Genomic DNA, 13,579 nt, shown 5'->3' on the forward strand with positions numbered 1-13,579 from the left:
AACATTCACAAATCAACAAATATAATATACCACATTTATAAAAAAAAAAAAAAAAAAAAGAAATGATGGGGTGCCTGGATGTCTCAATTGGTTGAGAGTCCAACGTTTGGTTTCAGCTCAGATCATCGTCTTAGGGTCATGACACTGAGCCCCATGTTGGGCTCTGCACTCAGCGGGAAGTCAGCTTTGAGATTCTCTCCACCGCAACTGCTCTTCCCCTGCTTGTGTACGTCCATGCTCTTCTAAAATAAGTAAATCTTTAAAAAAATAGGGTAAGAACCATATGATCATTTCAATGGACAGAACTTCCATTCATGATAAAAACCCTCAACAAAGTAGGTTAGAGGGAACATACCACAAGATAATAAAAGCCATATAGGAAAAACCCATAGCTAACATCATCCTTAATGGGGAAAAACTGACAACCTTTCTCCTAAGGTCAGAAACAAGACAAGGATGACTCACCACTTACATTCAACAGAGTACTGGAAGTTCTGGCCACAGCAGTCATAAAAAAAAAAAAAAAAAAAAAAAGGATCTAAATCTGTAAGGAAGAAGTAAAACTACTATTTGCAGATAATATGGTCCTATGTATACAAAATCCTAAATATTTCACAAAAATCTGCTAGAATAAATTCAGTAAAGTTGTAGAATATAAAAATCGATGTACAGAAATCTGTCACATTTCTATACACAAATAATAAATCAGAAGGTGAAATTAAGAAAACAATCCCATTTACAATTGCATCCAAAATAATAAGATACCTAGGAATAAACCTAACCAAAGAAGTGAAAGATCTGTATACTGAAAATGAAAAAACACTGATAAAAGAAATTGAAGGTGACACAAAGACGTGGATAGTCCATGCTTACAGACTGGAAGAACAAATATTGTTAAAATGTCCATACTATCCAAAGTAGTCTATAGATTCAGTGCCATCCCCATCAAAATACCAACAGCATTTTTCACAGAAATAGAACAAATAATCCTAAAATCTGTATGAATAGTGAAATATTTCTTTCTCACTGAATAGTGAAAGAAATCTTGAAAAAGAGAAGCAAGGCTGGATGCATCACAGTTCTGGACAGGTTATACCACAGAGCTGTAGTAATCAAAATAGTATGGTATGGCACAAAAATAGACACATATATTAATGGGATAGAAAATCCAGAAAAAAATCCTACAATTATATAGTCAACTAATCTTTGACAAAGAAAGTATATCTAATAGGAAAGAGACAGTCTCTTCAAAAAATGGTATTGGAAAAACTGGTCAGCTACATACAAAAGAATGAAACTGGACCACTTTCTTACACCATATACAAAAATAAATTCAAAATGGATGAAAGACCTAAATGTGAGACCTGAAACCATAAAAATGCTAGAAAAAAGCATATGCAAGAATTTCTTTGGCATTGGCCATAGCAAATTTTTTTCTAGGCAGGTCCCCTGAGGCAAGTGAAACAAATGTAAAAATAAACTATTGGACCTTCATCAAAATAAAAACTTCTGCACGGCGAAGGAAACAACAAAACTTAAAAAGCAACCTAGGGAATGGAAGAACACAGTGCAAATGACAGAGGAATAAAGAGTATCCAACATACATAAAGAACTTATAAAACTCAACATCCAAAAAACAAATAATCTAATTAAAAAATGAGAAGACATGAACAGATGATTTTCTTTTCTTTTTTTTTTTTTTAAAGATTTTATTTATTTATTTGACAGAGAGAGATCACAGTAGACAGAGAGGCAGGCAGAGAGAGAGAGAGGGAAGCAGGCTCCCTGCTGAGCAGAGAGCCCGATGCGGGACTCGATCCCAGGACCCTGAGATCATGACCTGAGCCGAAGGCAGCGGCTTAACCCACTGAGCCACCCAGGCGCCCAACAGATGATTTTCTATAGAAGACATATAGAAGACTAACAGACATATGAAAGATGTTCATCACCATTTATCATCAAGAAAATGCAAATCAAAACTACAATGAGCTATTACCTCACACCTGTCAGAACGGCTAAAATTAAAAATACAAGAAACAGCAGGTGTTGCTGACAATGTGTAGGATAAGGAATCCTCATGCACTGTTCGTGGGAATGCACCCTGGAGCAGCCACTCTGGAAAACAGTATGAGATTCCTCAAAAAGTGAAAAAAAGAAGTTCCCTATGATCCAGCAATAGCACTACTGGGTATTTATCCAAGGAATACAAAAACAATAATTCCAAAGGATACCTGCACCCTGATGTTTATAGCAGCATTGTTTACTATGGCCAAGATATGGAAGCAGCTGAAGTGTCCATCCATTGACGAATGGATAAGGAAGATGTGGTGTACATACACACACACACACACACACACACACACACACAGGAATATTATTCAGCCATAAAAAAAGAAGGAAATCTTGCTATTTGCAATGATATAAATCAAGCTAGGTACTATAATGCCAAGTGAAATAAGTTAGTCAGAGGAAGAAAAACACCAAATGATTTCACTTTATCTAGGGAACTTAAGGAACAAAACAAATGAGCAAAGGGAAAAGAGAGAGAATGACAAACCAAGAAAACATTCTTAACTACAGAGAACAAACTGGTGGTTATCAGAAAAGAGGCAAGTGGGGGGACAGATGAAGTAGGTGATAGGGATTAAGGAATGCATTGGTCAAGATAGGCACTGAGTGACTGAAATAAAAACTTAAAAAAAAAACCTTTTATAAGCAATAGTAAAACTTTTGTTAGTTACATATAGTAAAATGTTCAGAAAAACATATGTCATTATAAAGTTTAGGTGAGCACTGGAAATGTTAAGGTATTATAGGCCTAGGGCAGAGGTTAAGTAATTAAATAGGACTCTGCCTCTCTTTCAGTAATTAGATATTTCTCTAAAAAGACATCTTTACTTATTTTCACATTATTCTTAGCAAGAAAACGAAGAGCTTTCTTGGCTTTTTGTTACACAAATTCAAAAAAAGAAAAACAAATATAGTGCTCATCACTCTGTTGTGTATTGATATAAACTGATATAAATGAGAGCACAAAGCATTAAAATTATAGTTAAGGTAATTCTACCCAGCATTGATTTACACTGCTATACATTTCTTGTGTTACACTTCTGTGTGTTTCAAGTATGTATGGATTCAGTTGGAAAAGAGAGCTAACGGATCCTTTCTACGAGAAAGGTATTTTTTTTTTTAAAGATTATGTTTATTTGACACAGGGAGAAAGAGCGAGAGCGTGCACATGAGCAGGGGGAGGAGCAGAGAGAGAGGGAGAAGCAGACTGTCTGCTAAGCAAGGAGCCCGATGCAGGGCTCAATCCCAAGACCCTGAGCTCATGACATAAGATGAAGGCAGATACTTAACCAACAAAGCCACTCAAGCATCCCACTAAAGGTATTATTATATAGATTTTAAGAGGAGGAAACTAAGGCTCAGAGACTTAGCCAAGGTACTAGTGGCACAGGGTTTGGAACTCAGGTCAGCCTGATTCCAAGTCCATTCTGTTTATACCAATTTCTCTCATTTAGCACATAGTTAACAATCTATTTGCATATTATTACTAATTTTATGTTTGCCATATATCTTCTTCATTACTTTGCCATCTCAGTCACAATCCTCAAGAGTTACTAGTTCCATGTCAAATCTAAACTCCCCTGACAGGCTCTCAGGCTCCCTTTTAATGAGGCCCAACTTGTACCACTCATTCATGCTTACTACTCTCCAGTCATTCCCATCAAATGGTCCAACTCAAATATAAAACGTACTAAAGAGAGGGAAGAGTTAAGATGACAGAGGGGTAGGAGACCCTAATTTTGTCTGGTTCCTGGAATTCAGCTAAATAGTTACCAAATCATTCTGAACACTTGTGAAATCAATGGGAGATCTGAGGAAAGAATTGCTATAATCCTACAAATAGAAAAGCAAGCACTTTTTGGAAGATAGGAAGTGCAGAGATGTGAATCTTGAGTGATATATTGGAAGATACGGAGGAGGGAGGGAGCTTGCTTAAAAGGCTACCACAGGGGCGCCTGGGTCGCTCAGTGGGTTAAGCCGCTGCCTTGGGCTCAGGTCATGATCTCAGGGTCCTGGGATCAAGTCCCGCATCCGGCTCTGCTCAGCAGGGAGCCTGCTTCCTCCTCTCTCTCTGCCTGCCTCTCTGCCTACTTGTGATCTCTCTCTGTCAAATAAATAAATCAAATCTTTAAAAAAAAAAAAAAAAAGGCTACCACAGGGACGCCTGGGTGGCTCAGTTGGTTAAGCGGCTGCCTTCGGCTCAGGTCATGATCCCAGCGTCCTGGGATCGAGTCCCACATCGGGCTCCTTGCTCAGCAGGAAGCTTGCTTCTCCCTCTGCCTCTGCCTGCCACTCTGTCTGCCTGTGCTCACTCTCTCTGACAAAAAAAAAAAAAAAAAAAAGGCTACCACAAAGTGTTATAAGCAGTTAAGTACAAAATTGGAACTTTTAGAAGTCAGGTGCAATGGGGGATGTCCCTGGCTTAAAGGTGCTCAGGCAGCAAAGTGGGACAGAATCCCAGGTTGGAGAGTGGGGCCTCAGGATCCCCGGGTTCACAAGAAGTATGGGGTCCCGGAGAGTGGCAGATTTCTCAGGTACTGGAGTGGAGAAACTAGCTGAAGACAGTGAGTCTAGGCACCAAATCTCTCCTCTGTGTTGCCGTAAACTGTGAACCACTACATGGTCTTGTGACTACTCTCTAGGCAGGGGCCCAGGAAAAGGCAGGAAGACTCCATCCCTCCTCTGGGAGGAATGGCATGGGTTTGTGCACAAAAGTCCGTAAAGTCTGGAGACTCGAAACTGGGTTACATGCCTCAGATAAAAATGCTCAGTCACATACTAGGTAAATACAAAGTTCGAATGGAAGCCAGCGAGACAATAGTGATTGCTTTTCTATGAGGGCTCACTGAAGAGTGGGGAGTGCAAGCTTTAAGCTCCGGGGCTAGAGAGCAGGGTGCCACCATTTTCATTCCCCCATTGGTGTTGAACGCCTTCAGGGAGAAAAAGAGAGCCATATAGAGTAATCTGGAGCTGTTTGCACTGAGCCTGGCTGCCTCACAAGGGAAGCTCAATTCCACAAGGGCAAGGACACTTGAGAATCAGTGCAACAGGCCCCTCCCCCAGAGGACCAGAAGGAACAACTAACAAGCCAAGTTTACAGAGAGAACTGCAAAACTTCACTCTTGGGATAAACAGTATATAGTTTTTTCATATTATTCTTTAGTCTTTCAGTTTTTTTTCAGCTATTTTATTTTTTCAATTTTTATTCTTTTAAAATTTTTATTTTTATATATACACGATGTACGCTTAAAAATATTTTGGTTTCCTTTCCTTTCATTTTATTTTATTTTTGTTTATATATAAAAGTTTTCCTTTCTTTCCTATTTTGAGATCTAGTTTCTTTTAACAAACAGACCAAAATACAGCAAGGATCTAGTTTAGTGTTTTGTCCTGTTTCATTTTTTGTTTGATTTTTTTTCTTATTTTGATTTTTTTTTCTTCTGGTTTGTTTTGTTTGTATTTTTCTGGTGTTGTTACTTTTGTCTCTTCTTTCTCTTTCTTCTATTCTTTTCCAGACATAATTACAGAGGGAGAAACTCACCCCAAAAGAAAGGAGGTAGTATCCAATACAGATAAAAATAAAATGTGAGAATTAGGGGTGCCTGGGTGGCTCAGTGGGTTAAAGCCTCTGCCTTTGGCTCAGGTCATGATCTCAGGGTCCTGGGATCGAGCCCCGCATCGGGCTCTCTGCTCAGCGGGGAGCCTGCTTCCTCCTCTCTCTCTCTGCCTGCCTCTCTGCCTACTTGTGATCTCTGTCTGTCAAATAAATAAATAAAATCTTTAAAAAAAAATGTGAGAATTAGAATTCAAAACAACAATTATAAAGATACCAGCTGGGCTTGAAAAAAAACATAGAAGAACTAGACAATCTCTTACTGTAGAAATAAAAGAACTAAAATCTTATCAGGCCAAAATTAAAAATGCTATTACCTAGATGCAGTCACAAATGGAAGCTCTAATAGGGAGGATAAATGAGGCAGAAGAGAGAGTCAGTGATATAGAAGACAAAATGATGGAAAATAAGGAAGCTAAGAAAAAGAGAAAAGCAGCTACTGGATCATGAAGGGAGACATGGAGAAATCTGCAGCACCATAAAGAAAAATGATATCTGGATAATAGGGGTCCCAGAAGATGAAGAGTGAGAAAGAGAGGCAGAAGGTTGTTTGAACAAATTATAGGGGTGCCTGGTGGTTCAGATGGTTGGGCATTTACCTTCAGCTCATGTCATGGTCCCAGGGTCCTGGGATCAAGCCCTGCATGGGGTTCCTTGCTCAGTGGGAAGTCTGCTTTTCCCTTTTCCTCTACCCTTCCTCCCAGCTTGTATTCTCTATCTCTCTCTCAAATGAACAAATAAAATCTTAAAAACAAACAAACAAACAAACAAACAAGTTATAGCTGAGACCTTCCCTAATCCAGGGAGGAAACAGGCACCCAAGTCCAGGAGGCAAAGAGAACCTCCTCCTTCAAATATCAACAAAAATAGGTCAAAACCATTACATATTAATAATAAAGCTTGTATATTTCAGAGATAAAGAGAAAATCCTGAAAGCCACTCAGGACAAGAGGTCCTTAACCTACAAGGGTAGAAACACAAGGTTGGCAGCAGACCTGTCCACAGAGACTTGGCAGGCCAGAAAGGACTGGCATGATATATTCATCGTGCTAAATGGGGAAAATATGCAACCAAGAATACTTTATCCAGAAAGAGAAATATTAGGAATTTTTATTAGGAATAAAATTTAGGAATAGAAGAGAAATAAAGAGTTTCCAGGACAAACAAAAACTAAAGAAATTCATGAACACTAAATCAGCTCTGCAAGAAATATTAAAGGGGATCCTTTGAGAAAAGAGAGGGCCCAAAGATAACAAAGATCATACAGGAACAGAAGGAATCTACAGAAACAGCAACTTTAAGATAATACAATGACACTAAACTCATATCTTTCAATAATTACTCTGAATATAAGTATACTAAATTCTCTAATCCAAAGACATAAGGTATCAGATTCGATAAAAAACAAGACCCAATGATATACAAGAGACTATAAGAGACTCATTTTAGACCAAAGACACCTCCAGATTGAAAGTGAAGGGGTGGAGAACCATTTATCATGCTAATGGATATCCAAAGAAAGCTGGAGTAGCAATCCTTAGATGAGACAAACCAGATTTTAAACCAAAGACTGTAGTAAGGGATGAAGGACACCATATTATAACAAAAGTGTCTATACAACAAGATCTAACAATTGTGAATATTTCTGCCCCTAATTTGGGAGCAGCCAAATATATAAACCAATTAATAACAAAATTAAAGAAACATACAGATAATAATACAATAATAGCAGGGGACTTGAACACCCCACTCACAGCAACAGATAGATCATAAGTAGACAATCTATAAGGAAACAAGAGCTTTGAATGATACACTGGACCAGATGGATGTCATAGACATATTCAGAGCATTCCATCCTAAAGCAACAGAATACACATTCTTCTTGAGTGCACATGGAACATTCTGCAGAATAGATCACATACTGGGTCACAAATCAGATCTCAAATTGTATAAAAAGACTGAGATTATATTATGCATATTTTAGACCACAATGCTTTAAAACTTGAACTCAATCACAAGAGAAAATCTGGAAGAAACACAAATACATGAAGGTTAGAGAGGTTAAAGAATAAATGGGTCAACCAAGAAATTAAAGAAGAATTAAAAAAATACATGGAAACAAATGAAAATAAAAACACAACTGTTCAGAACCTTTGGAATGCAGCAAAGGTGGTCCTTAGAGGGAAGTTTATAGCAATACAAGCCTTTCTCAAGAAACAAGGTTAAGTCTCAAATATACATCCTAACATCACACCTAAAGAAGCTGCAAAAAGAACAAATAAAGCCTAAATCCAGCAGGAAAGGAGAAATAATAAAGACTAGAGCAAAAATTAATGAAATAGAAACCAAAAGAACAGTAGAACAGATTGACAAAACCAGGAGCTCCTTCTTTGAATTAATAAGATCGACAGACCCCTAGCTAGACTTATCAAAAAGAAAAGAGAAAGGCCCCCCCCCCACCCCCAATCATGAATGAAAGAGGAGAGATCACAACCAACACCAAAGAAACACAAACAGTTGTAAGAGAATATTAAGAACAATTGTATGTCAACAAACTGGGCAATCTGGAAGAAATGGATGCATTCCTAGGAACATATAAACTACCCAAACTGAAATAGAAATAGAAAATATGAATAGACCCACAACTAGAAAAGAAATTTAATCAGGAATCAAAAGTCTCCCAACAAACTAGAGTCCAGGGCCAGATGGCCTCCAAGTGAAGGCCTACCAAACATTCAAAGAAGAACTAATACCTATTCCTCTGAAACTATTCCAAAAAATAGAAATGGAAGGAAAATTTCCACACTCTTTCTATGAGGCCAGTACTACCTCGATTCCAAAAACAAAGACCCCATCAAAAAGGAGAATTACAGACCAATATCACTGATGAACATGGATGCCAAAATACTCAACAAGATACTAGTTAATAGGATCCAGTAGGATATTAAAAAGATATTCACCACAACCAAGTAGGATTCATTCCTGGGCTGCAAGGGTGTTCACATCTACAAATCAATGAATGTGGTACATTACATTAATAAAATAAAGGATAAGAACCATATGAGCCTCTCAATAGATGCAGAAAAAGCACCTGACAAAATACAGCATTTTCTTGATAAAAACTCTCCACTGTGTAAGGACAGAGGGAACATACCTCAATAAAATATAAGCCATATATGAAAAGCCCATAGCAAATATCATCCTCAGCAGGGAAAAACTGAGAGCTTTTCCCCAAAGGTCAGGAACATGACAGGGATATCCAGTCTCACCACTGCTGTTTAACATAGTACTGGCAGTTCTAGCCTCAGCAATCAGATAACAAAAACTAATAAAAGGGATCCAAATCAGTAAAGAAGTCAAACTTTCACTCTAAGCAGCTGACATGATACTCTATGTAGAAAACCTTAAAGACTCCACTAAAAAATTGTTAGAACTGATATAGGAATTCAGCAAAGTAACAGGATATAAAATCAGAGCACAGAAGTCAGTCACATTTCTATACACTAACAATGAGGTAGAAGAAAGAGAAATCAAGGAATCAAGCCTTACAATTGCACCAAAAATCACAAGATACTTAGGAATAAATCTAACCAAAGGGGTAAAGGATCTGTACTCTGAAAACTATGGAACACTTATGAAGTAAATTGAGGAAGACACAAATAAATGGAAAAATACTTCACGCTCATGGATTGGAAGAACAAATGTTCAAATGTCTATACTAACCAAAGCAATCTACACATTCAATGTAATCCCTACCAAAATACCATCAGCATGTTTCATAGAGCTGGAACAAACAGTCCTGAAATTTCTGTGGAACCAGAAAAGACTCTGAGTAGCCAAAGGAATATTGAGAAGGAAAACCAAAGCTGGAGGCATCACAATTTCAGACTTCAGGCCACATTACAAAGCTGTAATCATCAAGACAGTATGGTAGTGACATAAACAGACACACTGATCAATGGAACAGAATAGAGAACCCAGAAATGGACCCTCAACTCTATGGTCAACTAATCTTTGACAAAGCAGGAAAGAATGTCCAACGGATAAAAGTCTCTTCAACAAATGGTGTTGGGAAAATTGGACAGCCATATTCAGAATAATAAAACTGGACCACTTTCTTACACCATGTACCAGTGACAGACTCAAAATGGATGAAAGACGTAACTGTGAGACAGTTCTCTTGCCTTTGGAGATGTATCTAGCAAGAAGTTGCTGCTGCCTGTGTTCTCTTCCAGGAGAAAAAGCAAAAATGAACAACTGGAACTTCATCAAGATAAAAGCTTTTGCACAGCAAAGGAAACAGTCAACAAAACCAAAAGGCAACCTATGGATTGGGAGAAGATATTTGCAAATGTTTTGTCAGATAAAGGGCTACTATACAAAATCTCTGAAGAACCTATCAACACCCAAAAACCAAAATATCCAATCAAGAAATGGGCAGAAGACATGCACACAGACACTTCTCCAAATTAGACATCTGAATGGCCAATAGACACATGAAAAAAATGCTCAATATTACCTGGCATCAGGGAAATACAAATCAAAACCACAGTGAGATACCACCTCACATAGGTAAGAATGGCTAAAATAAAAAAAACTTAGGAAACAACAGATGTTGGCAAGGATATGGAGAAAGTGGAACCCTCTTTCATTGCTGGTGGGAATACAAACTGGTGCAGCCACTCTGGAAAACAGTATGGAGGTTCCTCAAAAAGTAAAAATAGAGCTGTACTATGACCCAACAAGTGCACTACTAGGTGTTTACCCGAAGTATACAAACATAGTGATTCGAAGGAGCACATACACTCCAATGTTTATAGCAGCAATGTCCACAATAGTCAAACTATGGTAAGAGCCCAGATGTCCATCAGCAGAAGAATGGATTAAGAAGATATGATATATATATATATATAATCACTCAGCCATCAAAAAGAATGAAATCTTGCCACTTCAGTCATATGTGGATTTCACTCACATGTGGAATTTAAGAAACAAAGGAGACAAACATAAGGGAAGGGAAGGAAAAATAAAACAAGACAGAATCATAGAGGGAAACAAATCCTAAAATACTTAATTATAGGAAACAAACTGAACGATGCTAGACAGGAGGTGGGCAGGGGATGGATTAACTGAGTGATAGACATTACAGAGGGCACTAAAGTAATGAGCACGAGGTGTTGCATGCAACTGATGAATCACTCAATTCTACGTCTGAAACTAATAATACAACAATATACGTTAATATAAAAAAATAAAAAATAAATAAATAGTAAAAGTTCTTGCGGGCTAGGCACAATATTACTTCAGGTACTCAAAATATTTGTTGACAATCAATCTTCGTTTGAGTCAGAGATCCTGCCTTAACTAAAACTTTGAAAGTTCCTTATAAATATGAACATGCTTTTTAGATAGCAATTCTGAATACTTTTAGATATTGTTACAAATATTTAGTTTAAAATTTAAGAGCATATATATTGAGGAAAAATGTTTGACTCTGTCTATCAATATTACTGAAGTCTCAGAAAGTATCAAAATAATTATTCTCTTTCACTTTCAGTCCTAAATATGAAAACATCTGATGGTAACCATGGTACTTCTCTTAAAAGTTTTTGTTGCTTCTGGTTGACTAGACTTATTTTGTTGTACAAGGCTTTTTATATTCTGTTCTTAATCTACCACTCAAATAAAATATTTTACCACTCCCTATACTTCTAGCCACAATGAAATTCTTAACCATTATTTATACACTACATGGAATGGACCCAAATTCACATGCTGAAATCCTAATCCCCAGTGTGGCATCACCTATGAGAGGTGATGATGTCATGAGAGTGGAGTCTTCATGAATGGGAATAGTGCTCTTAAAAAGAGACCCCAGAGAGAACTGTTGTTCCTTCTGCCATGTGAGGACACTGAGAAGATGAACATTTATGAATTGGGAAGAGGGACCAACCAGACACTGAATCTGGTAGGATCCTGAACTTGTCGCAGCCTCCAAATAAGAAATAAATGGCTGTTGTTTAAGCCACCCAGTCTATGGTATTTTTGTTATAGTAGCTTGAACAAACTAAGATACCGTGTTAGGACATTTGTAAATTCTCTGTGCCTTTTTATTTGCCATTTAAATTTTCTGTTTTTCTCTCTCCCACTCCCCCTGCCACTTTTTTTTGGCCTGGTAAGCTCCTATTCATTCTTCAAGACCCAGTTTGAATGTTATCTCCTCTGAGAAGTCTTCAGGGATTTTCTAAAGGCAAAGTGAATGTTACTGTCTATTGTATGACTGCTTTCCCAAATAGGTAGTAAACTGCAGGACATGAGGGAAACTGTTTTATTAATCTTTGTATTCTCATCGCCTGGCTCAGAATGGGAGCTTACTGAATGCTTAATGAATGGAAGAATATCTTGTCAGTCTCTGAGAAACACAGTTGTCTTCCCACCTAAATATAGCCATTTATAATTTTTCTGTAGCCATAAAATAATAGTGAGGAACGTGAGGTTATCCTGACATTTTCAAGGCCTCCATAGTTATATTTTTGAATTAAAAAAAAAATCCTGATCCACAACTGCTTAGAAAGAATTTTTAAAGTATCTTTCTGTAATTCCTTGAGCATATAAAAATTTCTGTATTTTATTTTCCTCTAGAGAGAACTGAACATTTAGAAAGCAATTTACAAAGTAGAAGCAACTTAAACAAAACAAATGGTTGAAGGAAAAAAGAGGCAAACCAAACAACAGATTCTTCACTATAGAGAATAAACTGGTGGCTACCAGAGGGGAAGTAGGTGTGGGGATGAGTAAAACAGAGGAAGGGAATTAAGAGTACACTTACTGTGATGAGCACTGAGAAAATACAGAACTGCTGAATCATTATATTGCACACCTAAAACTAATACAACACTGTAGGTTAATTAAACTAGAATTTAAAAAAAATTTTAAAAAGAAAAAGCAACTTACTTTGTTTCGATCTTGTACAACCAATATTTTTCCAGTATTTTCATCAAATACAGCTCCTGTTGGGGGAAAAGTAAAAGATAATTGAGAAATATTTCTTTCACCTTCGACTCCTCCCATATGCCTATCTGTGGTCACCAAAATCGTACCCATCCTGGAAGGCCTGGATAAATTACTACCTCATCCATGGACACTTTTAAAATCTCTCCAGCAATAAACTGCTCAGCTTCTCAGGTTCTTTTAACAACCTGGAATACTAATGATGGTTCTAGCATATGCTTAATTGTAGGATAACCAGTCCCATAAATTTCTTCTCTATATCATCTATTCTTGATGGTACATAGATAAAGAAATTAATTTTTCTATCCTTCCGTAGCACTTATTTTAATGTCATATTTTAAGTGCTTAAAAACATTTATTGAATAAATGAAGTGACTTTTCTATTCTCATTTTTTTTTTAAAGATTTTATTTATTTATTTGACAGAGAGAGATCACAAGTAGGCAGAGAGGCAGGCAGAGAGAGAGAGAGGAGGAAGCAGACTCCCTGCTGAGCAGAGAGCCTGATGCGGGACTTGATCCCAGGACCCTGAGATCATGACCTGAGCCGAAGGCAGCAGCTTAACCCACTGAGCCACCCAGGCGCCCCTCTATTCTCATTTTTATTCCTTGTATAGAACATGGGTTGTGCCCCTGATAATCTAAGTCTCAAATATCTCAATATTCAGTTCAGGATCTCCCTGAAGCCACTTACATGTATGTATTTTTTTTTTATCATGTGTGTATATGACTTTTATAACATACCAATATGTTGCTTTGGGATAACTGTTTATTTTATATATGTCCTAAGTTCTAATCCTTTCATTTATTCATTCAGTATATACACTGCCAAGCATACTACACATTTGGCTAGATGTTAGGGACTCAAATAAAGAAGGTCTATTAGT

At 37.3% G+C, this 13,579-nt stretch overlaps 1 protein-coding gene across 4 annotated transcripts in view; it reads right to left on the reverse strand.

Moving 5' to 3' along the window:
• The window catches only part of NUDT6 (nudix hydrolase 6), a 49,616-nt gene that overhangs the window by 28,690 nt on the left and 7,347 nt on the right, over positions 1-13,579 (reverse strand). For all 4 annotated transcript variants that reach the window (XM_032333343.1, XM_032333342.1, XM_032333346.1 and 1 more), the window contains one exon: positions 12,638-12,693. In XM_032333343.1, the coding sequence (XP_032189234.1) occupies positions 12,638-12,693 (56 nt within the window). The remainder of the gene's footprint in view (positions 1-12,637; positions 12,694-13,579) is intronic.

The sequence above is a fragment of the Mustela erminea genome, chromosome 2 (genome assembly GCF_009829155.1).
Source record: "Mustela erminea isolate mMusErm1 chromosome 2, mMusErm1.Pri, whole genome shotgun sequence".
Taxonomy (NCBI): Eukaryota; Metazoa; Chordata; class Mammalia; order Carnivora; family Mustelidae; genus Mustela; species Mustela erminea.